General features: G+C 43.8%; 2 protein-coding genes across 8 annotated transcripts in view; both read right to left on the bottom strand.

The window, feature by feature from the left end:
• Nucleotides 1-327: 327 nt before the first annotated feature.
• On the bottom strand, nucleotides 328-19,765 carry zbtb16b (zinc finger and BTB domain containing 16b). 2 transcript variants are annotated; one of them, XM_026340501.1, is made up of 7 exons: nucleotides 19,437-19,765; nucleotides 16,639-17,911; nucleotides 13,996-14,093; nucleotides 11,537-11,623; nucleotides 4,454-4,624; nucleotides 3,201-3,368; nucleotides 328-2,363 (listed from the first exon to the last, which is right to left on the bottom strand). In XM_026340501.1, the coding sequence occupies exons 2-7, from the start codon at nucleotides 17,814-17,816 to the stop codon at nucleotides 2,134-2,136; spliced, it is 1,932 nt and encodes a 643-aa protein (XP_026196286.1). In that variant the 5' UTR covers nucleotides 17,817-17,911; nucleotides 19,437-19,765; the 3' UTR covers nucleotides 328-2,133. The 2 variants fall into 2 exon arrangements, with proteins under 2 accessions (XP_026196286.1, XP_026196276.1); XM_026340491.1 differs by lacking the exon at nucleotides 19,437-19,765 and adding an exon at nucleotides 18,945-19,044.
• A 432-nt stretch (nucleotides 19,766-20,197) lies between these two features.
• ncam1b (neural cell adhesion molecule 1b) overlaps nucleotides 20,198-27,964 on the bottom strand; it is a 68,905-nt gene continuing 61,138 nt past the window's right edge. For 3 of the 6 annotated variants that reach the window (XM_026377506.1, XM_026377519.1, XM_026377527.1), the window contains 4 exons: nucleotides 27,491-27,689; nucleotides 25,579-25,695; nucleotides 23,713-24,822; nucleotides 20,198-22,235 (listed from right to left, as the gene is read on the bottom strand). In XM_026377506.1, the coding sequence (XP_026233291.1) occupies nucleotides 22,115-22,235; nucleotides 23,713-24,822; nucleotides 25,579-25,695; nucleotides 27,491-27,689 (1,547 nt within the window). In that variant the 3' untranslated portion in view covers nucleotides 20,198-22,114. Of the gene's footprint in view, nucleotides 22,236-23,694; nucleotides 24,823-25,578; nucleotides 25,696-27,490; nucleotides 27,690-27,964 lie in introns of all 6 variants that reach the window. The other 3 variants (XR_003299864.1, XM_026377536.1, XM_026377544.1) reach the window with 3 other exon arrangements.

Here is a 27,964-nt window from a genome sequence, read left to right as displayed (position 1 = left end):
AAATGTAAACAGATAGCAAATTACTGGAATACAAAAATACAACATGTTTAAATCTATAAGGCCCGTGTTAGGCTCACATAAGGGAATAACATATCAAGACGGTTTGTACATTACAGCTACTCTACAACTGACAATAACCTGCTCATAGTGATTCAATGTCAGAATTTTCTTCTTGTGTTTTGTAAAAAAAACAAAAAAAACAACAAAACACCTTTTTGTTTTCTTCAATTTTCTCCTAGAAAATTCTGATTCAGTGATTTTTATAAGACATCTATATATAGTAATGATAAAAAACTACACATAAAAGCCATGTCGAGGCTCTTCGCATTTTTTTTTTTTACACAGTTTGACCATGTACATTATGATGTATTTGTTAGAAAACGCAAACTACAGATGGATGAATAATTTGCAGTGGGTTTAAAACTAAATGAGGAGAGGTAGAGCTCGCTCTACTCGAAATCATCCCAGGAGACGCAGACTGTGTGATGAAAACCAGCACATATTTGGTAACAAATAAACAACATATAAATAGCAAAACCTATTGCATTGCAAGAGAAACTCAAATTGTGAGCCAGCTACCTCAAAACAATAACACCCCCGCCGCAAGAAAAGACAAGGCAATTAAAGAGATCAAGCTTATGAGGTCAAAACGTGGCAGCCATTCAAGTAAAACATGCAGAAAATAAACAACTCCAAAACAAAAATCCAACAGCAGAAAGAAGGGGTGTGTGTGTGTGTGTGTGTGTGTGAGTGAGAGTGGGGGTGGAACTGAAAACTGAAGTCACAGAAAATTAGGAAATTAGAAGAGAAACTGTTGCAAAGTTCAGCCAATCAAACCTTTGTGGAATCATTTTCAACATCTACTGCAAAATCCTAGAATTTGACACAGGTTGCCTGATGGTTTGGCAAACGATCAGAAAGCTGCTACACACACGGGTCAGCAGCCGCAGCCACTGTGGCATCGATTTGAACCACAGACGAGCCAATAGAGATACATTACTTATCAAAACTGTGTGTGTGTGTGTGTGTGTGTGTGTGTGTGTGTGTGTGTGTGTGTGTGTGTGTGTGCGTGTGTGTGTGTGTGTGTGCACTAGGGCTCAAACCATATATGGAACTGTTCACAATTTTGATGATCAATTACTGTCTTAGTCATTTTTTGCATGGAACGATGGTGTGTTTACTGCCTCTGGAAATGTGAAACTCTGCTGCTTTTCTGTGTTTTAAATATTTGAAACTGATTCTCTTCAAACTCGACGGTTGCTCGGACAAAATAAGTTTCTTTAAAGGTGTCACCTTGGCTACATTCACATGACAGGACTTAATGCTCACTTCCATTTCATGATTCATGTTTGCAAGCTCCAGATTGATCCTAAACTGCCACACAGATGCAGATTTAACAAAAATGTTTTTATCCCAAACTGTAATTTTCTTCCAGTTTGGCTTGAATGGAAGTTTCTCCATTAACATGGAGCATATCTGAAACTTCCTCATCTCTCTGTTCTCCTGTGTGTCTGTTGTTGCTCTCCTCTGTGTTTGCTTCTACTAGAGTGTGAGGTCCTGACACCGACTGGTGACAACAGGAAATATGTGCATGTGACGCTAAGAAAAAAAAATCACATTAATTTCAATCTGACCATTCAGACAGCTGTCGCATTTTCATGGAGCGCATATGAACCAGATCCAGGACCAAAAATAAAAGTGGCCCAGATATGATTTGAAAAAATCTGGTTTGGTTTGTTTACACTTCTGTAAAAGAAAAATCTGATCTGAATCACTGGCAGGCAAAAGATTTGATTTATGCCACTTGTCACCAAAGTGTGATTTTCTTTTATTTTTTTCTTTTATTCTTTCTTCTTATTGAAAAGAATCAAATTTCTAATGAAACTATGAATTAGTTGAATCAGTTGAAGCCCTAGTGCGTACATGAGCATGTATTGATGTTTCTGTTGTCAGGTAAAAACCTTTTATCTCCCACAATGCTTTTCAGTTTATTCAGAAAGAGAGAACAATGATTTCAGTGTGTAGAAATGTGTTAACTTTTAACAACACTGGAGTTATTAGGTTTTCACCTAACGCTGACTGTGTGTGCGCGTGTGTGTATTTGTCAGACTGTGCATGGGGTCCAAGTCCTGCTCAGACATAACACACATACAGATAAGTCTTTTCTATCCTCCAGTCTGCCGGCACCTCCTCGGGCTTGTGGCCCTTCATGTGCTTCTGCATGGCGGCCAGGCTCGGGCAGAAGTCCTGGCAGATGGTGCACTGGTATGGAGACGCACCGTTGTGAGTGCGCAGGTGCTTGATCATAGCAGAGTAGTCTCTGGACCGTTGGTGACACAGCTTACACTCGAATGGCTTCTCACCTGAAAAATTCAACAATACAGCATTAACCTTGTAGACCTGCAGGCAGAGGCCTGCCAGATGAAACAGGATTCACCTCGAGTTCAGTCCACTGTATTTGTTGTGGTGTGTGTTATCTATGGTTAGACCTGTATCACTTTGCCTCTCGTTTGATATAAGATATTGGTCGGCCTGTGTCATCCACCACAAATTCGGTTTCTCTCTGACTTCAGTGACAAACTGTATCGAATAGCAGACAGTAAAATGGAGGCTGAAAACAAATTTCCTTTGTTGCACAATTAAATGATTTGAGGTAATTGCTTAATAGCGTTTCTCTGATTTAAAGGCAGATTCCCCCAAACATTGGCTTCAGTTGTTGCTAAACCATCAACTGACTAGATTTTCAATACAATCCTGATGTGCTGTAATAAAAATACTTTATATTGTTACACTAGAAATAAAACAGGACATTTTTGCAGGTTACATTTTTTTTTTGATTAAAAGAATCGCTTAAAAATGCAGCTGTTCTATTAGGTTCTGAATAGTTTTATGAAAAAACCAGAACCATAAATGGATTAATTTTCTCCTGTCCTGTGAGCAGCACTTAGAAAGCTCGTTCAATCCAACTGAACAAATAAGAACATAGCGATTTCTAAAACGTAGACTTTTTTCATCTGTGTACTAATACACATTTAGTGACTGTTGGCGGTCTTTTCATGTGATCAGTGAAATAAAAAGTTTACAGCAGCATTATCACTACAATTATTTTAATTACAAATTATTAAAATGATGAATTAATCAGATAATGAACAAAATCCCCAGTACCCAGTTGACCCTGTGTGCTCTCTTCAGACTCTCACCTGTATGTACCCGGTAGTGTGTCTCTAGCTGGTGTTTGAGGCTGAACCTCTTCCCGCAGCCGTTGCATTCATAAGGCTTCTCTCCTGTGTGGATGCGTTTATGGCCCCTCAGCGTGCCGTCATCTCTGAAACAGCTCCCACAGAATTCACACTCGAACGGGTGATCGCCTGAAAACACAGTCGTGTCACGACAGCAAACGCATCCAGTTATCGTGAGACGCATTAAAGTCTAACTTTATCCTTGGCACAACATGGTATGGTGCATATGTAGCTGCATAGGTCAAATAGTCACACAGGCCATTTCTGCACATGCATATCAAGCAGGGAAATAATGTGCTTTCAGACGTTGCTAATGTTATGACACGAGGACACTCCTCCTGGCTGTCTGCTAATAGCTAATAAAAGTCCTCCAGGCATGTGCTGCTCTGTTCTCTATACTGTAGTTAATCTATTTCTCTCCTAGGCTGAGGGTTTGACTCATCTCCAATGACCTATGTGCCTCATTATCTCAGTGTCCACAGCAACAGCCAAGTCAGAGGATACATTGCTCTCCTCATTACAGGCCGATTCTCCCCAATCCCCCACCCCACTGTGGAGCAGATGACATTTACAAAATGTTACTTCCAAGCAGAATGGCATACAAACAAGATACGCTGCCATGGCCAAAACTCCCTTCACTTCTGTCTCTTCACATCAATTATGTATTTCTCCTGTCTAGACATCAAGTCGTCCTGACAGCTGGGAGTGTTATTTAAGGTAAAAGAAGAAAGGGGGACATCTTTTCAGTAAATATCTCTCCGTCTCCTGCGGCACTAAGACTCACCCTCGGTAGAACACACAGACAAGTCATTTCCATTTGCTTTTCCTTCAATATTTATTTGGGTTTCCTCTATCATTTTGGGTGAACCACACTAGAACTGACAGCCGTGAATTGCAGAAGCCCAAAGGCTGTATAAAAACCCAAAATGTAAACAGGATGAAATTGCCCAAAATATGCACCGGCCATAACGGTACAGTGCTGTCATCAGAGAGGTGAGTCATCGGGTAAAGATGGAAAAAGGAGGAGAGGATGCATGCAAATTGACTAAAACCTTACAGCCAATAACCCGAGGAAATTAACCCATATACAAAAATAAACACAGCCGTCTTTGTCTCTTTCTTAACATATGCATGCTTTTGACACCTAATGTTTGTTTCATGACAGGAGATAACACTGTAGACAGTGGTGATTGTGCAAACGATCGGTCCATTACCCGTGTGCGAGCGCAAGTGTCTTTTGAGGGTAGTGTGGCTGGGGAAGGGGCGCTCGCAGTGGCTACAGATGTAGCTGTGCATGCCTGCGTGGATCTCCATGTGCTGCTGCAGGGCCTTCTGGGTCTGGAAGCGCTTTGCACACAGCAGACAGAACACCGCCATGTCAGTCCCTGGAGAACGCACAAGACACAGACGCACAGTTATTTCAGTACCATACAGGGTCTTATAAGTGGGGAAACTGGGTCACTTCAACTTTGTGTGAGTCCTCTGAGGGAAAAGCTTCTTTCAAAGAGCAAGTGCCTCTACCTAAACTAACTCCCCTAAAAGCCCAGAGGCACTTTCAACTGTGAGTCTTTATGCATTCTATTTTAAACCATTAAAGTCATTGTTTTCTTTAAGAATTTCCCACACAATGCACAGCATGCCAATCACACAATCAATGGCTCCTTCCTGGTGTGTTAGATGTGTAATTATTCTCTTCATTCCCCATCAGGAGTCAGCTCCAGCCTGTGAAGTCCTCTGTCTCTGTGCTCAAAGAGTGGCTGATAGTAGCTCCACCCTAAATGATGCCTACACTATGCGCTCTGTGCAGAATGTTAAGTAGTGATATCAAGCCATTAAAGACAGGACTGCAGGAAAAAACACAATCCAGTTTAATCCTTTGTATGTGACCTGGCATCTCTTTGGGGCTGCTTTCCTGTTGCACAGTGTGTGGAGAGGAATACAGATAGGGAGTCGCTGGCAGGGTAGTTTAAGTCAAAATGGCTATGCGAAGAAGATCCATTGGCTGTCATACAGTCAACACTTGATCTGCAGGCTGTGGACGCCAGCACTCAAATCCATTCTGGCATTCACAGGGATGCAAATTCATATGTGCTGTAATACTGAGGGACTGGTTAATCAGCTGCATTGGACATAATGTGCATGTCCTGGAGAGTGAGGCTTTAATGTGAGATTATGAGGTCCTTATTTCTCTGTCTGCTCAGGTTGCAGATCATTTACAATGCTAGCAGGTCCCATTGCTCCTGACTCAGATTCAATCAGACATCTCCAGCGGAGGATCATTAGTAAACAGAGGACTGTGCCAGCACTTCATTGGAATTCAAGTGGGGTTGCTGTGTCGCATTTAAAATGCAGTCTGATGAGGTCCACTAAATCAAATCATTTGTTACTGTTATTGAAGTGCCTTGAGGCAACTGGCAATTAAATTGGAATTAACGCAGGGAAAGGGATACAGCACACTCATACTAAGAGGGAAGATTGTCAGACACTTGCTTTAGGTTCAATCAAGTTAACAGACAAGCCTGTACAAAGTAGAAAGAAAAAGAAACAAATCAAGCAAATTCACATTTTCAGGGATAAATCAGAAACATTCCCCATGCATTGTTTACTAATCCACACGTCACACTTTGCTCCAACAATGAAAGACTTTCTTTTTTTACACTTACAGATTGACAAAGCCTTCTCTTTGAAATGATGGGACTTCTAGTTTTGAAATGTTCTCACCCAAATCAGCACTAATGGAGCTGATCATTCGTAATCATTAACAGAAAGAAGACAGGATGAAAGACATTCCCTGATGTTAACAATCCTGCAGGGCGCGATCTGGTGGAATGAACTGCACCTGTTCAGAGGCTTTAGTGTGTGGACTTTTGCACAAAAGGACACACAATGAGGTCCAGGCCCTCATTGACCAAGCCCATTAGTTATAGGCTCCTCACGCAACTCCTACAATCCCTGTCTTTATGCTGTCACCTAATGACCAAAGCCTTTCTCACCCACGGATCACAATATTTTAGCTGAAGACAAAAGACCCTCCATTCCCCACGCCTCTGCACCCTCCCCTCTCCCCTTTATCCGCTGACCATACAGGAAATCCTTTCACTGTGTGACCAGCTTCACTTTCTGCCTGAGTCATACCTAACTAATGCCAGGTCACTGTGCGCTGTGCAGCACTGGAGTCTGGATAATGATCTATCTAAAAATGGCTGAAGACGTTTAAGAAGCAAAGAAACCCGGTCTCTACATGACCTGTGATGTGGCGCCCTGATCCACTTTAACCAGTTTGTCTGGTAATATTTGCTGCGGCCAGCAGGGGGAGTGATTTCTGTTTCAATGTGTCCAGGTTAGTTTAGCTGCAGGCAAATCAGAGCAGAGCCTTCAACCAAGTGAATAACATAATATCCACCTTGTAGATACTTCAAAGCTCATTTTAATTATTCTCGCTCCACTCTTTCTTTATAAATATAAACTATCATAAATATATATATATATATATATATATATATTTATATACATATATAGTAAATGCTTTTTTTCCACCATGCAGCCTGCATACTTTGTTCTGTCTGCTCTAAAAGTTGAACACCCTGGTTTCTTTGTGGAGGTAAACCGTTACTCTGTGACACACTCGCAGACACTCACAGATGTATATCCTGATCCTTCTGTCACCGGCAATACTGAAACTTGAGTTAAGAAACATGACAAATATTCTGTCACAGGAATCTCACTCTTGATCTCAGGTTGACACACGGTGACAACAGCTCAGCAGTCGTTTTCGATTTTTATTCTGCGCAACCGACGCCAAAAATAAAAATAACAAATAATATCTTGAAGTGTAAACAAAAAACCTTCGGAGCCAAGGAAGTGTTTGTGTGCGTTAGTGATGGCATTTCGCCTCGCTGTGCTCTGTTAACTTTTCAAACAAAAAGGATTTGCAGTTGTGGAGTTTTCCAGTAAGCTTGGGTAATAAGTGTAGAGGAGCTTCTTTATGAGAGAATAAGCCCCAAAGTTGGCTGACATTGCCCCCTGCTTTCTCACCCTTAACCACACAATGGGGCGGGGATTTAGGTTTTAAGGCAGAGGATGACCCCCTGACCCTTGGCCCTCAATGGGGCAAATACCATGTAATCAATGGTATTCCTAAAAGACTGGAGAGTTGACTGAGCATTGTGTTTAGTGGGAGGGAACCTTAACAGTGGGAATAATGATTTACTTTCAGGCGCTTCTGCTTCGAGGCAGAAAACTTAAACATTTACTGTGCATTATATTACGTAGCTGCTTGTCTAATGCACGGTTGGGTTTGGATTTCAGGACAGTCTGAGGTTGTTCTGCTATTCCGGCATAACTCTACAAAGATGATGTGTACACTCATGTGATTTAACATGGTCTGCCTTCATACATCTGCCACTTATTCAGTCCAACTGAGGTGGGAGCCAGCCAGGCTCTCACGCTGCCTAAGAAACAAAACCATGTGTCTAGGCAACCAGATAGGATCATGGTCCTTGTTGGGGTGAAGTGTTCAAGCTAATCCCTTCATTCACAAATAAGCGCAGCCTGTTTCTTTTCAAGCGGCAAACAAAAGTTTTCCCACCCTGAGAATCTGGGAGTAAACCCACTGCAAATTGAACAAGAGATTGTATTCAGTGATGACAGCAGATCCGGATGATTCCTTCTGTATTAATCTGAACTTCAGTGTCCGCTGCCCATCAACTACACCCGGTGATTTGTATGTTTTGCCTTTATATTGAATGAATGTGTAGAAAAAACACGGACAAACATGTAACTTCTGCATGTAACACACTGTAATTTAGAAATCATTAACCCTATGTTAAGTATTTGATTTGTTGAGCTATTTGTTTCAGTAAATTGTAAATGACAGCTAAGTCAAAGCTAAACAAATCCCCTGCTGCTATCAAAAGGCCAACGAATTTAGCACAGATTTCACAATTTACAACATGACATCACGGCTGATCGTGTCCACTCGCTACAGTGCAAAGTGAAGACACTATAAAGTATGTCATGAGGCCGTGCCCGGTGTGTATATAGTGTGCTCGGCTCACTGATATCACGCTGTTAAACATACACAGTCATGCAGGCTACATTACGTGCTAGACATCACATGACCCTGTGCATCCAAACGACTTTATGTGCTCGTGCAGGCGGCTCAAGAAGCACATACACAAAAGCTACAGTACCTTAAACAACCCCGGGCACTCATCAGTAGCCTGCTAATCTACCCGAGTGAGGAACAACCGACTCAATAATTAATGCAACAAGAGATACGTTGCTCGTGTTTAACCACCATTCCACGGACCGGTTCATTGAGGTCACACAACATTTCGTTCGCATGGATTCCCTGAATGTTTACAGTATTTTCTGTGCCTACTGTATGTTGCTTTGCGTGAAGTGACTGTTTATCCCGGGACTTTGTGTCTATCATGACACTCAGTGCAAATAAATGCTGAGGGCACAATGACCAAACAGACCACAGTTCAATTCAGTTTAGTTTTTGTATGAGGTAAACGGGGTATTAACAGGAGGGAGCAGCCTGATGACGGACAGCCAGTTAGGTGAGCTAAAAGCTCTGTACTAAGAGGACTGCATTATAAAGCCTGGGTTGCATCTGAATGGACTACACGACTGTTTAATTAGGGCTTGGACAGAAGGTAATATTATTCACTTGATGAAGCAGCCTGTAATGTGTGGAAACAGTGCAGCTGCTGTGAGTACACAAAGGCAGCACTCGTATGGCCTCTGCCTCGAAGGCGAGGTGGTAAAATGGTCAGCCAGTATGGTCGGAAGCATATACATTCAGTTTCTGTGCGTGCTGTAGATAAGCTACAGTCCTTCCGAATTTGAAAGCTCGATGCCCCAGAGCCTTGACTTGCTCTGATGAAACAAACCTCTTTGTTGTGAGAGCAATTCGGAGACAGATCCATTCTTTTATTTTGGGCACTGACAAGTAGGTCAGAGGAGACTATGACAGTGCTGTGGTGAGGAGTAAACAGCAGCACATGATGTTGTTTTCCTCTCAGTCCTGGCATCAACACCAGCCGCAATCCTCTTGCCCGCAGGAAGTCCTCACATACCCCCTACCCTCTTCTCTTCCCACAGTTCACTCCACCCCCGACACCTCCCCCACCCCTCCTTTGATCTCTAACTTCAGCAACCCACGGCCATTCACCTCTGACATATCAAAATGGCTAAAGGGACTTTCACTGTAAACTAGTCCTGCAGCCAGTGTTCCCAAATTGCTTCAGACTAAGGTCTCCCAAAAGTAGTATTATTTCCCCTCCAGAGGAGGTGGACAGCAGTGTTGCAGCTGCTGAGGTCTGACAAGTGTTAATCTGCTAAGAGGAAACTCATTTGGCTCACTGGTTATGCCACATGGCAAATTAAAGCTGTGGCTGCACCGTGGGCACTGAACACTAAGAGATCCCGTGTGTTTAGGGAGAAACAACGTTCAGGTGATTTATTAAACGTTCAGAATTTCATTCGGTTGGAGTAATGTCACCGTTTCTCCACATAATCTATAAAACGCAGTTGATTAAATTACCTGTCGCTCGTGTCGTAGGCTGTAAGAGCTACAGTAAGAGTCGGTAGAAGGGTCATGCGTCACAGCAGACCAAGCTGAGAGGATGACAAAATGAGAGAGTAATGCCCTCCTGTACCCTGCTCTGGATACACTGCCAAGCTGAAACCGAGCTCTGGATGTTTACAACTTGGGGAGATGAGGGTAGAAACTTCTGGGCATCGTTAACACCCCTCCATGTCCAGATCCATTAACTATTCATATTGTGTGTGCCACCTGGAGTTACAGTTACATGCCAATGCTCCTGAGAGGGTTATCACCTTTCTCTGACAGTAGCAGAAAAGGTGTGGATTCAGAGACTGTCGGCCATATGTACCATCTGAAAACAATACCACTGTTTTCACAGTGAGAGAAGTTTGAGAAAACAAGTTTTTCTCACTTGCAGCCAACAAGAGTAAAGAAACATGTACAGCGTACCTACAGTGGGAAGGCTTTCACTGGTTGTTAGTAATTCAGTGGTAATGAACTAGTTCAGTGCCTTAAACACCAGTATTATGCTGGTTATAAGGTGAGAGGTGATAAACCACCTGATCAAGTGTCTTAAATTATTATAAACTGGAAAAATTGAGTCGTAAGCTTTTTGTCCACCAACAATGAGAGAGAGAGAGAGAGAGAGAGACCTCTGTATGTCCGAGCTCAAACAAGTCATGAGAAGATTTCTCATAAATTTAGATTAATTTAAATTTAAATAAGGTCTTAGGATACACAGTAAGTCTTGTCTTGCCCTTATTTCTTTCTTGTTAATGGATTATTCCTAAAGCATTACGTGTTGGTTGAAGAGAGCTTATGTTGTGAGTTTTCAGCATTTCAGCACATATTTCAATATGTTGACAGTATCTTCTAAGTGGAAGTTGATTTCAGCTGCCTACAAAACTAGTTCCTGTCAAAGTATAAGATATTTATCAACCATCAATAAAGTCATCACTGATAACTGGTAGAAAGCCTTGATAAGACTCTACATGTGCTCAGAGCCCCTGAGTTATTTTTATTGTTTCCTTTTCTATGTTCTGTTTTGAAAAGTGCAACACAGCTCAGCTCCTGCATGCTACTATTAAAACGGAGCACTGAAGGATTTAAGAATTGCTTTAAAAGATGCTAAAGATTTCAGCTTCTCAGGCAGGTTGTTCCAAACTCTAAGAGCCCAGATTGCAAATCACAAGTCCCCATCCAGGTTTGCACAGTTGCTCTGCCAAAAAAGCGCAACTTTTAGAAGAAAAAAAAAGATATTTTGACTCATCCTAATGCCAACTGTTAATGCCAGAAATTCAGTGGACATGACAGGTTGTACTCGTATAAACAGTTTTCTTAATTTGAGATTCCTGAAAAAGACAAAAGGTGTTCGTCTGTGCGAGTGTAAGGTAAATAATTCCACAGGCGCTCTGAGGCAGAAGGTGCATATAGTATATCTGTGAAACTGTAATGCTGGCGCTGTAGCAAAGTGGCATGCAGTGGGTCTGGGTGCCAGGAGATATTAGCGGGTGATATGTGAGAGGCCCTCCCACCTCCCTGTTGATAAATTATGGAGCATCATGACAGGAACAGTTTAACCCAGCCAGCATGACAAGCAAGTTTAGACCCATGATCACAAGTCCCGCAGTCACGGCTTACTCAACAGCCCAATGCATGAAGTCCAGGGTAAATATAATATCTGTGTGTGTGTGTGTGTGTGTGTGCAGAGTGCTGATGCATGGACACATCTGTGAAGTACCTGTGTGCGTTTGTCTGTGGGCTTCCAGAGCATCGTCTGAGGAGAACGTTGCACCACACTGATCACACACCAGCGCCTCTGCAGGAGCTGTAGATAAAGATCAAATGTATAGGAAGGTATCAGACATGAACGCAAACGTGTGTGTGTGTGTGTGTGTGTGTGTGTGTGTGTGTGTGTGTTACAGTAATTGTGGAGGAAGTTAATCTAGCATTTAAAGAGAACAGTGGAAAAAGCAACAAGACAAGAACAAAGATGGCCCCAAAGAGCCTCGCTTGTCACACACTTGTGCTTTTCAGGTGTTAACACAAGGAAGCAAACGCACAGAGTACAATGGAGGAAAGGAAAAGCACCATAAAAAAACACAACACAGGACAAACAAAAGCACCAGACAGGGTGCAATGGCCCTTCTTCTTGACAAAAAAAAAAAAAAAAAGCCAAGCTGAAGAGTTTTATTTACCGTGCACTGTTATCAGTCTCTGAACAGTGAGCAGACTGTCTGCCTGAGAGGCCACAGAAGGACTGGGTGTTCTCTCTACAGCAGACGCTTCCCGCCTGCGGCACATCCCTTTATCAAAAAAACACTTCAGAGTCAACACCCCGAATCCCACTGCAGACACTGTAACTACAGTTCCCAGTTCACCTTTGGAATGCCCTTGTCTATTCTGATGAAGACATGAAAGAGACAAGTATGCACACCGCTTGCAGAAACATACACTCCTTGTTCTGCTCTCACCTCACACCTGCACAGACACACACATAGGACAGATATGTACACACACACACTGTCACACACACACACACACACACACACACACACACACACACACACACACACACACACACAGCTGTTTGGATGTGGGTTGGCTCTCACAGAGATGTAAATCGGTTGCAGATCCATACTGGCCCAGGGCTCATTCACTGATCTATTTTCTGCTCAGCTGGCTTTAAATGAAGTTAAAATGACTCATTAAAACACCCACAAGCTTTGGGAACTCTGAGCGCTACAGCCTAAATGTGGTCCTCTTTCAACTCTTACGATGCCTCTGTATACAGACACTGTGCCACTGTTCCCAGTGCTGCACACAAATAACAAAAAGCCCCAATCTGTTCATTTCTAAAAACAACAGTTTTTGAAAACAAACTGTTACTGTTTTGGAGCGGTGCGTTTTGTTGCACGGCTCAAAAATAAAACTTGGTTCAGGGTAGTCGTACATAGTAGTAACACTGGGGCAGTGTTGGAGATCCTGATGTTGTGTGACGCTGTCCAGTGTGGTGTGTTGTGTTGTGCGAGATTGTGTGATAAGGGAAGAAGAGAACATAGTGCATTGTCTTGTGCAGTCAAAGGCACGGAGTGTGCTCTCATCCATAAACCATCAAACTGTCTCCAGACGCGGCTGCAATCGTCCTCCATCAAAACACTTTGTCTGGCATACCAAAATAAGAGCCAGCATCGAGCTGAATACCAAATCAGCCCATTAGAGCAGTGGAGCACTCGCTCCTTAGCAACCAGCAGGATCTAAGGCTGCTATACCGAAATACACAGTGACAAAGAAATAAGATCCACATTTTTTATTTTTTTTTGTCGTATTATGGGTTGACACATTAGGACGGGGGGAGTTTATGAAAAAATTCAAATTAGGTTAAAGGTGCTGCTGTTGTGGATGTCACTGGGAATCAAAAATCAGAGTGGGTTGTAGAGGTTTGAGACAATAATACGAGACAATATGTATGCTCAGAGGTATGTAGAGTAGAGGGGGGGTGGGTGGGGGGGGGGGGAAGGGACAAGTCAGGTGAAGTTTAAAGAAGCACATTCTCTCTCATCTGTCAGCAGTATGTCATTTCCGAACAAGGGACATCACCTTGTCTATACACATATTCCAACTGAGGTTTCTGTTTTAGTTTCATTTTTAGTCCCTGATCCCCCACCACACACACACACACACACACACACACACACACACACACACACACACACACACACACACACACACACACACACACACACACACACCCCACCCTCTGCTCCTCTTTCTCTATTTTGGATAAAGTAGCTGGGAGAGCAGTCAGGTCTGATTAAGTCTGCATTTGGGTACAGTGTGTTCCTGGACACACATCTGCGAGCGAGCCATCACACACGCTTCAGAACACTGGCAGAACACCCAGGCCTGCCGGCAGCTGATGATGTCATCACTCAGAAGGGGCAGAGCTGGCGAGCTGCCAGAGTCTCCGAAAAACACAGAAACGATTCAAACGGAGAGAGGGAGAGGAGAGGAGAGGAGAAGAGAGGAGCACAGACCTAATCATGGAAAAGAAAGCATGATCCAAGTATTCGGAGCAGCACTAACTGGTAGGAGGAGGGGGGGGGGGGACGCTGTAGTATGAACAGGTGCATTTTAAAGGCCACACTATCAAGAGGCTTCTGAATACTTTGAGATGAGATCGAGAGAGTTACTAAGTACCTGTGTGAGACAGCATGTGCATCCTCAGCCGCATGCTGTCCTGGAAGTGTTTGCCACAGTATTCGCAGCCGTGGCCCTTTTCCTCGTTGTGCAGTCTCCTGTGGAAAGACAAACACTAATGTGAGCACATTAACAGAGACGGGAGCAAAGCGACGAACACACTCCGCCATAATAAAAGTATCTCGTTTCTGCGCCTTTTTTCTGTAAGGTCTCCAGAACCCAGAAGCATCACTGTCCTCGTAACAATAGGAGCATGTTTTAATTCCGGCAAGAATCCCTCACTGAAAGCAACATCATTAGTGCAAGAGGCCCTTGGAGTTGTGAATCACAATGCATGAATGCTAAAAGAACACAGACAATAGGATATCTGGCTAATTTCAGAGTGCAGACATACGTGTGCCTCCACCCGCCAGCACTGCAAGACAGTGGGCACACAAACAATTACACACTCGCACACGCTACACGCACACAAAACTCTCACATCCCAAACAACGCGCACACATCCACATTTCCTGTAACTGCAATGAAAAGGAGAAAAGGAGATGATTCGCTGAAGCTCTGCCGGCAGCTAAACCTATCATATCATATCACACACATCCAAGCATGCGAGGCATGTGTACTGTTATCCTTACATCACCCCGCTAACAGCAGAGCAAATGGCCTAAAAAAAAAACCACACACACACACACACACACACGCGCGCGCGCTGTGGTCAAAATAAATGAATCCTGAGATCTAATTTAGCACACATGAAATAAACATGACTGGAACCAGACTCAGTTCGGAGCTCTGACAGATTAAATTCTTTTTCTCTTGTAAGTTTGAAGATTTGATTGACTTCTACTGATGATTTTAATGATCCACCTGAGCATTCATGCGAGATTCGAAGAAGCCTTTATTGTGGTTATTCTGATGTTCCGGCAGTCTGAGGTGTGACTGTGATGCATATATTTCATGTTTTTCTCTCCGTTGTTAGTTATTTAATAAAAAGGGGGAACATATGCAGTGTCCTGTTGGCCTGGGGCTTTAAGATGCTGACCATGTAATCACAACATTCCCAGTTCAGTCCAGCAGGAGACATTTAATGCATTTCATTCCCATCCTCTCGCCCTTCATTTCCTGTTTTCTCTCTACTATGAAACATATAAAAAGCCTTTTTATATATTTAAAAAGGGTCAAATATAATGAGAGGTGGACAACATTACAATAATAGGATATATTGACAAGAATTAATTTAAAGTTAATAATTTAAGGATACTAGAAACATGATGCTTGAACACTGTAGCTGTAATTGTTGTGATGCCATTAAAGGCATCACTTGAAGAAATTAATGTCTAATTTGAATTGTGGAATCACATTTCTGTTTGTTTGTCGTTAGGAACAAAAGATCACATCTGTTAAAGTGCTGTAGTGTTTCATACTACAACTGTGCTGCGAGAGGCGTCTTTAAATAAACTACAAAATGTCAATCTGCACACCAGGTGTCTGCTCAGTGACCTGGTTACAGACCTACAGCAACTTCATTACGTCCTCGAGCACTGCCACCAATGCAACTCCTTCAACCTGCGGACATCCGCCTGTCTCCACGAGTAAGCAATACGCATCACTAAATATCCCACAGGATGCTCCGTTTCATCGGGCACTTTCAGTGCAACTCTCAACAAGCGGTACGAGGCTGAAATGTCAGCGACGGGCGCGGACGGGGAGAAGCTGTGGTCCTAATGACGGCTTAGCTGCATATTAGGACTTTGGGCTCGCAGATTGTCTTGTTTGGAATGATTAGTGATGAGTCAAACACTGCCAAGCACGCACAATTATCTCCTCTGAAAACATCTGCAATCAAGTTAATGAGAATTGTCACTGAGCTAGTTGGTAGGTTTTTGTTTGCAATGACAAAATACAAACTGACAGGCTCATAAATAAAGGAGAAATAAAAAAAGAACAAGCAGAGAAACAGAAGTTATCATGGAGCTGAAGCGTCCAGCCTGGTCCCCGCTGAGAGCTTCCTCTCTGCTGATGCAAAGGAATGCATATCAAATAGCCTGGGAGACAGCCTGTTGTGCGAGGAACACTTCTGCGCAAATAATCAAACAGAATTTAGAAAATAAGGCCTTGTAAATAACAGCGTTCTGCGACACCAAGGCCTCTTTATATCAAATCCCTCACAAAGAGCCGATTCAAAACTTCCCGACGCGTCTCACTGTTAAGACAGGAGTGCAGGTGTCCCTGAGAATAAATTAACATATTTGCTGTTGCTCCTTCCAGCTTTTAACTGTCGTAGTATTTTAACATGTTGAGGGGGGGGGGAGGAAAAAAAAACTCCCGGAGACCAAGAAACGGCTCAATTCAAGAGACACGTGTCTAATGCTTCTCGTAACAGCATAATCAACTACTTAGCTTACATCCGTCATACTGCAGGAGCACACCTGCACCTGCGAATCTTTTATTAGACACGCGTATCAGAGGAGATGATGAGCAGCGAGTGGAGCAGCATTGTTTCAGCTAAATGTCCCTGAGACTAAAACTATGACCTCTTTCAACAAGTGATTATTCTAAAATAGATGAAAACCGACTGGAACGATGCGGGAAAGTGGGTAAAAAAAACCAAAACAGCGTTGTACGTGGATGTTTTGTGTGTGTTACCTGTGCTGCTCCATGGCCTGCCTGCTGTGTAGCTGAAGCCCACACTCGCCACAGCACTGCTGGCCTTGAGTCTGGCTCTCGTGCCTCATCCCCGCTGCGAACTGGCCCAGCCTGCTGAGGAGCTCCCTGTGCAGCAAGCCTTGGTGCAGCAGGCCGCTGTAGGCTCTCGGGTCCAGCGGCACACCCAGGGACGGGGCCACCGAAACGGACACCGGCAAAATCCCCTCCCCCGTGTGGTTGGAGGGCACAGAGTATATGGAGGCCAGATGTTTCTCAGCTATCCCGGGGAAGCAGTCGAGAGAGTTCCCCACCACTTGCCCTCCGTCTTCAGGGCTCGTGTGCAGCTCTCGAGCGCTGGTGATCACGCTGCCTCTCAGGGGCGTCCCCGGGCCGTCGTCTCTGGGCTGCTCTGAGGTGCAGCTCCCCTCTCCAGCGCTGGAGGACCTTCTCTCACAGCTGTTGGCTTCATCCACCTGCATGCTTTCTGATTTAATGCTTCTGACGGGGTTCAGAGATAAGCCCTGGGATAGCTCTGCACTGTGGTGCTGAGGCTGCTGGGATCCCTCCATGTCAACCTCCGTGTCCAGCTTGGGGTTCGAATCGGGAGCTGCCTCAGGCTCTGGACCAGGAGAGCTCCTCTCTGACATGTGGTACAGTGCCAAGTGGTGTAGGGCAGTGGGAGTAGTGTGGTTGGGCCCGTCCTGCGTGGAGTCCTTCTTGGACATCAACATGTGCCTCCAGTGCCTGGCCCGGCCGTGCTCACTGTGGTCTCCGGAGCTGTGATTCCTCACGGCCACCTCCTCGCTCTCCTCCGCCTGGATGGTCTCCAGCACCTTGAGGCACTGCTCCTCCAGGTACTCGATCTCCAGGATCTCCGCGGCGTACAGCAGGTCATCCAGGTCCTCAGCTGTGGCCTGGAGGGACGCCGTGTAGGCGTACTCCAGGATCTGCTGGAAGGTCTTCGGGGACAGGAAGTCCAGAGCGTAGCGCAAGCTGCTGCGGTGGAACAGGATCTCGAACATTTTGCTGGTGCAGGCCAGGACGGTGCGATGCGCTGGGAACTCCTGGCCGTCCACTGTGATGATGACATCACACAAGGTGCCGGTCAGGCGCATCTGATTGGCCCGCTGCAGGAGCGTGCTGGGGTGAGTGGGATTGTGGAGCTGGAGCACACCCATGTTTTTCAGACCCGTATCCAGTGGGACCTTTACTGAGCCCACACATGAGGTGTGGCTGTGCTGCCTGCTGCACTGGTCTTCAGCTGGTCGTAGGTCTGTGGGTGGGTTGGAGGGTGGGGGGTGGGGGGTAGAAGATTATTAGGGCCTGATTACAATGTGATGTAAAAGACAATGAATTATTCTCCAGCACTCAGTTTGAACCAATATTTTCAAAATAAAAAGAAAAGAAAAAGCAAATCTATCATGAAATATAAACGTTCACATGATCTCTTCAGTGATTGTATTCCATGCTCCTACATGCTTCTTTATTTATTTCCTTATTTATTTATTTAGATAAAGAACCAGACAAAGGCAGACAACCGGTCGATGAGCACAAAGCAACAGTTTCCATTGCAGGTGATTAGTCTGAGGTCTCGTTGAGAAGCGGTCACGTCGCTGTAATAACGTCTGCATACTGAGAGGTGACGGTCCAATTTATCAAGCTGCTCACACACACACACACACACACACGCACGCACACACACACACGCCCTCAACAGGTAGGCTCGCTTTTATCAAACGCCTTGAAGCGCTGATTAGTTCATTTAGTCTGCGCACGTTCGTGGTTTGATGTGTTCAAAGATCATTTAAAAAAGAAAAAGAAAGAAAGCAAGAAAAAGCAAAAACTACAGAAGTTATCAAACTATTTAATTGATGAAAGCCTGGAAATGTTTTTCTTGCCTGCACCGAAACGTGTGAACGACTGTGCGCCGCCGTCGTCCTCAACTATCCGCTATTCGGAGCGCATCAGGTGCACACGCTGCTCTCCACCTTATTATCGGGACACGTCGCGACAAACGAGCCCTCACTGCGCCTCCACGAGCCTCAGCTGCCCGAACAGCCGACGGATCCGATCCAGTCCTGTTCTGATCGGAGCCGCATCAAGTTTGTCACAGCCTGGATCTAGCTGCGCGCAAACTTGTGCCCGTTTCCACATGTCTGCTGTGAAGCGCAGCGAGGAGAACCCGTCCCAGAACCGGCGTTTAAACAAGAAATGGGAATCATTCAAACGAGTGTGAGCGAGAAAAGTAGTTCAGGGGAGCGGACCGGCCTCAGGAGCAGTGTGTGCGCGCTCCCAGCTGCTCTTACCTCCGTCTCCTAACGCGCTCCGCGGATTATCCAGGCAGCATCATGGTTACACATTTCACAGTACCCGCTCCAAACTCAGTCCTGCTCCAAGTAAGCAAATCATCACCCAGCCGCGACGCGTCAAACCAGCGGGGGCCTAACGCCACTTCCCGGGAGAGCCTTCACAATAAAAGCCCCACCCCCCCCATGAGAATAAGGTGTTGCGAGAGGAAAAGGGGGCGCGACATCATTGCATGGAGATGTCCGCAAGAAAAACCCCATTAAACTACCAGATTGAGTAAAGACATCCAGTTGATAAATAACGATGTAGGTTTTAAAGTTGGGGTAAAGTGTTGGTGAGTCTGTGGACGGATTGAATGGATCAGTATCAGAGTATTTTTAAATGAAAAGATTACTACCGAGTTTCTTTACAGTAAGTGTCCAAACACCTTTCCACCCCTCCACTACTCTGCCAGCTGCGTGTGTCGGGGAACCTCTCGTCTTCCACTTCACCTTTTTACTTTGAAGGGCTCGTCACTGGCTTCCTGTTTGGTCGTGGCTGCCTGCTGCTACCTTGACTGGCTGCTGCTCGTCAGGAGGAGACGTCACAGTGAGTGATCGCCCTCCGCTCCTCCACTCTGCCATCAAGGCTGCGATCAGAAACATGAACAGGGCATCTGAACGACGGACTGACTGACGGCCCGAGCAGGAGCTCGTATCAAACGCGAGAGGAAAATGAAAATAGGAAGGACGCGGGAGTGGGTCAGGGTGGTGACCGACAACAGGTTGCCAGGTCGGGTCAGCGCGGGCCGCGGAGCTTGTTGACAGTCCGGTGACACAGTCAGTTTGCGGCTTCGTGTCACATTAGAGGGACTGAGAGGAGGAATGGCACAGCTGAACAGATCAAGCTCACTGCTGCAGTGTTTTGACATCCTAGACGGGAAGTGATAACTTTCCTCCTGCACAAACACGCATTATGCAACACGTGTTTATTTGCTCCCGATCTTTCTGAACAAGTAGCCTGAGGAATTTCCAGCCCCGATATAACCTGTTGGCACCGTCACCTTTCTGGAAACAGTCCTGTGTGTCCATGACATGGCGAAAACAAAAGCAGACCCCCCCCCCCCCAAAACAGGCTTTTACTGCCACCTAGTGTTGTCCGTGCGTCAGTGCACGCTCTGAATCTGAGGCAGGACACGGCTTTAAAACAGGCAGAGTAATTGAAACTAATGACAAAATGGGCCAAGACAAAATTAGATTCAGAAACCATTTTTATTTTGTAAATGGGTTAGCACTCAGACTGTACACAACAGATATTTTCTGAGTTTGACCCAGTAGAACCAAAAGGAACGCCTGGAGACGGGGGAGCAAGGTGGTCCTGTAAAGCTTGGAGGTTTGTTTAGTTCTTATATAGCTCAGCTCTCCTGACATTACATCTGTTATCTAAAGCATTTAAAATAAAAAAGTTGGATCTTCTGTCTCAGTTTCCGGTGGACCACCCTGCTTCCTGTCACCGGTGTCCTGAAGTCATCAAGCAGTCGCTTTTGGTGAGTGGTTTTTGTACAAAAAGACGAAAACTTTAAAGGATAAAAAAAAAAAGAAAGAAAGAAAGAAATCCAAAGACCACATTACAGAACACTTGAATAACAACTAGGGGAGAGAAATAAAAACAAAGTGTAGTTATGCCAGAACAAGCCCCAAAGGTAACACTCATTAAATCAGTATGAGAAGTGTTCGCCCTAAACAAACATGGGCACGTCTATCTGCCTCGTAGGTATACGTTATGAAGTACTGACTGAGTTCATGCCAAGGCTCAAAACACCTGCCTTCACTACAGCTGGCAATATATAGTGCTGTGACAGTTTGATACACTACACGTGTTATAATGACCACATTAGTCCACTTATCATACTTTTCTTCTATTAATACAATATTAAATAAAAGAATATGCTAAATCTCTCACGACAAAGCTATGCAGATTATCATAGAAACTGATGACAAGACAGTCTACTGACACACAGGCACAGTGCACAAGCTTGCAGGCAGGAAATGGAAAAGAAATCTTTGTAGTTTTAAATAGTACAAAAATGCTTTTTTTATATTTATTTTTTGCTCCAAAAGCAGAACTCAAAGTATGAAGCCAGACCCTTGATCTGATTTAATGTGAGGGGGAAAAACAACAATGGTATTCGTAGCCGGGGTTGCCCCCACCCCTAACCAATATGTGGCATATATTTAGCTTGATATCATAAAATTCACAGTTCTTTAACCCTTGGCTGAGAATCAGCAGTTCTGCTAACACGTTTTGTCTTTCTGTGCCAGTTTGCGTTCAGTGACTTCTTTAATCAAATACATGTTAATTGAGATTTTTACTAACAACTGTGGTAAGGCAGTGACAGACTGAATACATGTGATCCTGAAATAGGCCAAATCTGATCTGATCATGCACACTGTCGATGTGCTGTGGGATCCTCTGTCTCCTTTCCCCCTGCAGCTGGTTGTGGGTTAATCCTGTATTTTTATAACCATAACAAATATGGTTATAATCCACACATTGAACTGGAGCCTATGTTTAATCAATGCCAGTGCATCTGTAGAGATGAAACATCCCTGTAACAGACAAAGTGAACCTTGGTAAACGCAAGTTAACAACCGCTTCAGGTCAGACATGCAGAACGAGCTATTAATGAGACTAGCTCACAAATTAACAGTCAAACAAAAATAATGCAAACAGTTTTACATTTGAACAGCAGATCACGAAAATAAGAAAAATAATTTCTATATATAGATTTTTTGTTTTTACATTTCCCATAATAATCAAATACTTGTGTGCAATCGCAATTCAAACTATAAGCACAATAGAAAGTCTAATTTCATATATTTACCAAGTAATCATTACAATAAGAGATTGTTCTTAATTGTCTGACTGGTTAAATAAAGTAATAATAAAAAAATAAAATAAATCTTTTATGACCTAAATAAACTCCCAGATAAATTCCTCGGGTGCAATAAACATTTCATGAATGAACCCAGAAATAACAGCACGATCAAAGTGTGCTCTAACCAATCGACAGGTGTGTTGTTATGAATATGTAGATAAGGGCACTGGAAATCAAAACTCCTGCGGTGTTTCTCACTCGCTGCCGCTGCTGCAAAATGTTTTAGATTGGGTCAGGATTTTCCCAGGCCCATCATGCTTTGCTCTCAGGGATTTTTGTCTGTATGACACTGTTGTGTTCTGGAGTGATCTCCGTCAGGGCGTTTGGTAACTCTGCCTCCTCCAGTTTGACATTATCATCAGAAAAAATCTTCCTGCAATGGAAAAAGGACAAAGTTCAAAATTAGCACTCTGGTCGCCTCTGGCAAGAAAACAAAACATTTCTCAGCAAACACACACAATTCTGACCATTTATTCTCAATGACATCTTCACTTAATATGTAAGAAGACGCTGAATGTGTGTTTGGAGGTCTTCTTACATATTTCTTCACCACCTTGACAACAGTCAGATAAATTTAAACAGATAATGACAGAGCCATATAAATCCTCCAGTATCGACTAGCATTTCTAAACTAAAACAAGCGGTGATCGGTAAATACGATCTGTAGTTTAGTTATCAGTAAATGAGCCATGGACTTGCAGTATGTGATATCCATGTTCAGTGTTAAAGCAGTGAAGCACAGTTTCTAGATCAGGCCTGCAGCTCCTCTCGGATCTTCTGCAGTTCAGAGCAAGGAATCACCAGCATGTAGGCTCTGTTGTCTTTAGTAAAGCTGCAGAGTTGGTTAAGATTAAAGAAACACTCTGAGGCCTCTTGTTACTGCCTGAGGTGTCATTATTATAAAGCCCATTTCAGACACGGCTGAGCCTGCTGTACGTAAGACAGCTGTTTTCCTTTCTGTATCAATGTGATGGCTTTTATAGTCATTTACATTGTTGGCTACCATAGGTGCCATTACAACTTCTTTTTAGACCTGAAAGCACTTTTATACAGAGAGCCACAACACTTCTGTGCAGATGTGGCATCTGGTGCATGAGAGGGAACCGTGGCAGTGCTGAATCAGAATTCTTTACTGACTGAATTTAAAACGTATTCTCCTGTTAAAGCCTTAATTAATGACCATGAGGCACAAGAGGGTAACCATTACTTCCATTATCCACTAAATCTGCTAATTATGTTCTGGATTAATTGTTCAGTGTCTGTCAGAAAACACTGAAAAATGGCCAAAACAAGCAAGAGGACACACCCAAGGCAAACTTGGTAATTTCTCCCTCACGTTTGAGCATTTTACTTCATAAACGACAGAATGATTTAATAATTACAAACATGCTGCAGCTGTAGATTATTATGTCAGACTGGAGACCGAGGACTTCATAGTGTTTCCTCATTTATTAGCTAGATGACAAGTGTTTTCTTATTCTAGACACAGTGATGGTTGAGTGTTGCTGCGACTTGTGTAAAAGTGATTCAGGAGATTAACATGTAAAGTTACCATCGCATTTACATAACAAGCTGCATGTCTGAAAGGGGCTCAACTGTGGTTAATGTTGCAAAAGTAGGGACCCACTATGGAGAACCGTCACACACAAGTATAAAAAAACCAAACCATCATATGACTGTCAACCACAACATCTACCTAATAGTTATCGCAGTGTCATTACCACAGTTTACCATTACAATATATCATATTGTGTGGTCAATGGCAAGATGTGGTGGTGAATGAATGGGCATACAAGTTACACACACACACTCACACACACACACAGATAAACCTCTAGAGGGAGCCGTACTCATCGTTGACAGGAGGAGCTTTCTTGGCCAGAGTCTCTGATGCCTCCAGGTCTGGGCCTGAGGGGGGGAGGTCTGCTCCATCTCCATTAGGCAGAGAGGGGGCAGAGGGCGGACTGTCTAAGCTAATGAGGTCTGTAGGGGGCAGTGAAGGTCTCTCAGTTCCATTTTTCAGCTCTAACTCTAAATCTGCACTTGTGGGCGCCATGTCGGGGGTCAGTAAGTCATACCTGCCTGTGGGCATTGTGGGGAGATCATTTGAGACCGGCGCCTCAAAACTGACGGGGGCAGAAGTAAAAGAAATAGCAGTAACAGGTAGAGGAGAGGGGACGTTTGCAACTAGAGGAGCAGTTTCTTCAGCATCCTGGACTGTAAGAGCACTGTGGATCAGTGAAGGTGAGCTAGTTGCAGCATTTCTGGCAGTGGGTGTGCTATTACCAGCAGTTTGGTCAGCAGGTTTGTTTGTGTCAAAGGCAGTAAGGCTACACTCACTTTGATCTGGGGCGTTTATTTTGGAATCAGGGTCTGCTTTTGAAGGGGCAGTGGTTGCTAGAGTGGAGATAGTTTGTACTGGTGTCTCTGTATCTAAGGATGTGAGGTCTGGCTGCGCGGGAGGCTTGGTGACCGGTGGGCTCGGAGCGGGTTTCTTGATGTCTGGAGTGGGAGGGGACGATGAGGAAGATGCAGCAAGTGGAGACACAGGGGGGCTACCTTTAGCATTCAGAGCTGCAAGTTTAGGAGAGTGTCTACGTTTCGGTGGTATTGGCGTCCCAGATTTCTGAACTTTAATCTGTTCGGGGGTAATGGGAGGAGTGGTATTTTTCTGCGGTTCTTCTGGGGCGTTACATCCCCTTTGTTCTACTAACGGGGCCATTTTAGCTTCAACAGCAGACGTGGAGAGGACAGGAGTTGGTGGGGCTGTGTTCGACTCTGGAGTAGGGGCCGGCGCCAGGACAGGGGTGGGTGAGGGTTCGTTGGCCGGGGTAGACAGGCTACAAGTGAGGGTGGTGGTCTCACTAGAGGGGCTGTCCTGAGCGGGATCAATTGTTGCAGTGGCTGTGTCAGAGGAGGAGAGGGTGTCCAGTGCCAGAGCAGCAGTGTTAGCCGCCAGCCTGAGAGAGCAGGGAGAGAACAGAGACACACAGACTAGACACCAGGGTGACTGTGACAGAGGAAGGGTGGCCCGGACGAGAGCATGCAGAGGGATTAGTTGGCTTTAGAAATTCACACAAACATTGACAGAGCAACTAAAAAACAGCAATTATTAAGCCTAGTGAGAAAAAGAACCAAAGAAAAAAAAGGGCGTCATGCTGTGAGTGGACATTAAAGGATACATCCCATACACACACCAACATGGAGTACACTGACTAAGAAAAACTATGTACTAAAAAAAAAAAAGCACCAGTCTTCCTGCAGAAAACTACAGCACCACGCAGAACCACCTATAAGGGTTAAACAGTACCAGTGAAAATCTCATACTGTGTAATCTCTTTTTTCCATACTGCTGATAATGAAAGATGCTGAGGTTGTCAAATGGCTTTTTATGACTTGACCACACTTGAGGACAAAAGCCTTTCTCTGTCTTTAACTGGTATTGCTTCAACCTTGATTTAATGACACAAAAAATTCTAAAGGCTGGAGAAAATACACAAAGTGCAGAAATCCCTCTGAAAGGGGATAAGAACAGAAAAGCAACACAGTTCAGTGGACTCCACTCAAGAACAACTTTGCAAAAAATCTCTAGGGTCAAATTTTGTCCTGTTGAGTAATGTAATGATTCTTTGAAGTGGAGTGCAATGTACAGCACAACAGCTAAATAAAGACTTGAGCAGTAAAAGGCTGTGTGCTGCATGTTGTCCTTTACTCACTCTGGCTCTGTCAGAGGCGTTGTTTCATTGGGTTCCGTCGGTCCGGCTGCGTTATGATTGGCTGTGCACTCGTCCTCTGTTCTGACTTCTACTATTGGTTCTTTGGACTCATCTTTCCTGTATGACAGAGAGACAAATAGCTTTTGATAATTATTATTTTATCTCCTATCAAATCAGTCCCCACTATTGCCACAATAAGCAGTAACAACAAGTGATACAGGATCACACTGCGTCTACAGACTGAACAGATTCTCTGTGTCACTTTATCACAGTCTGAATATTTAAGTTTGCTAACTCATGAGAAAAAATCCCTGTGGCTGTGTTTTAGTGAAACTGGCACCATGAAATGTAGAACAAATCAATACACAATGCTACTTCCCACTGACATTGATTTGAAACTGCTTTATTGTGTACAAGAGAGCATTAGCTCAATGCTTCACTTAAACCCAGCATCCTTCATATTTTCACTTAAGGGGAAATCAACTCTAAATACTGAACTATTGCTTTATCAACCTAAATTATAAAACTTTCAGCTAAAATTCTGAATCATTTCAGTGTCAGTTCTTGAAAGGGTTTCAAGAAATTAAAACAGCACAGGAGCTAAGGTAGACTTTAACATTTAAGATGATTATTTATTAAAAAGAAATATCATTATTATTATTATTATTATGCCATTAAAGGGGAGCACAACAAGCAGTAATATTGAACCATTGTCTAAACCATTTATCCTGTTAAGGTCACAGGGGTGCTGGGTCCGCTCCCAACTGCCCATAGTTTCCCATTAAAGTTATGTCTAACGTATTAGCAAACAGTTTCCAGCAGACACTTAGCATCTATGCTTGAGCTGCTTCTAGCCTCACAGTGAATCTAAATCCTAGGCCCTGTTCCCTATTTGGTATCAGTGCTTCATTCATTATCTGGATAACAACATTCGATCCACAGGCCTTTGCACTTACACTTGGTATTAATAAGTGTTCTTGTTACCTCGACTATATTATAGCCGGATTTCAGTATGCTGTACGTTCTCTGGCTGGCTTAAGAATGGAAACTCTCTACAGATTGCAATTACAGCTGCCTTACTGTAGATACTGCTGCTGTAGTATTCTGATAAATATACTCTGCATGCATTTACAGTACTTTTTTTATTTTTATACGCTGAAACTGTACAATATCCAGTTTGCATGTTTAATTCTTGGTGTAAACTGAGTAAACTTTCACTTTCCTAAAGAGCTGCCTTAGTCCCCACCAACTCCTGAGGTAAAATGTGTGACTCTTTAAAGCAGAGATTCATACTTTTCAACTCTCTAAAAAAACATATCATATGTTATATGAACATTGAACCAGTTTTGCTTGCTGTAGTTATTGCTTCTGCTCCTACTGCCTAATGATAGATTCCTTCTGAAAGAGTTTTAGTGGAAATGGCGAGGGGCAAAATCCACAGAGCTCTAAGATATCCTCTTGATTTGTTTAACTCAAAAAGCTCCAAAATAGCTTCAGATAATGTTTGGAATACATTTATGCATGGAAGGACTGAATTTTGACGCCCCATATTTTACAGGTCGATGAGGGAACCTGGCTCTTCTTTTAACACATGTGAACCTACGGTACCCCTTGGCTGCCAAATGATTAACTGTGTTCTCCAGCTAGTTGCTAACTTGTTACTTGCCATTTGGTGCTGGTCACATCAGTTAGAATGTGTTATTAGAGAAACCACACTGACAACAGTTAAAACAGTAAAATTATGGGACAAAAATATATACAAAAATATAAACATGAAACTGAATAGAGCCATGTTAAAAAACCTGTAGGCTGCTAGTTTTATAAAGAAAATGAAGTCCTACAGTGTAACTGAATTTAAATTTGGCCAAGGGTCGCTGTTGAACAGCTTATCATTGTTGTCTCTGACACTCACATGAATGCTGCTTTGCCCTCTTCCAAGTTGTGTCCTTTGGTTCCTGTGCCTGATTTGCCACAAAGGCACATGATGAGCCCGCATTTGTTGACAAAGTAACAGGTGACATCCACAGCCAGCAGCAGGAGTACAAATGCCACAACAAGGATCCCTGCCCAGAGCATGATGCCCATGGAGAGCGCTGTCTCACCACCCAAATCTGCCAAACAAGACGAGAGAGAGAAAGAGGGGGGTGAGCAACTGTAGCCTGACACAGGATTTTACACAAACAGCCATGAACAGCTAAATAAAATGCTGCTATGCTACTGTAACCACAAATAGTTCCATAAAACAGAAACAACTCACCTGCTATGAGCACCGATACGATCTGGTTGTCTCAGCATGAATTTAAATGCATAGGGGTGTCTTTGGAGACTGTGCTGTTTGGCTTGTGTTCAATTATTCAAATAACTACATTTTAAATATGTGGCATGT

This window comes from Anabas testudineus, chromosome 13 (assembly GCF_900324465.2).
Source record: "Anabas testudineus chromosome 13, fAnaTes1.2, whole genome shotgun sequence".
Lineage (NCBI taxonomy): Eukaryota > Metazoa > Chordata > Actinopteri > Anabantiformes > Anabantidae > Anabas > Anabas testudineus.
The sequence above is the reverse complement of the archived record's forward strand: the minus strand, read 5'-3'. Positions and strand labels throughout refer to the sequence as shown.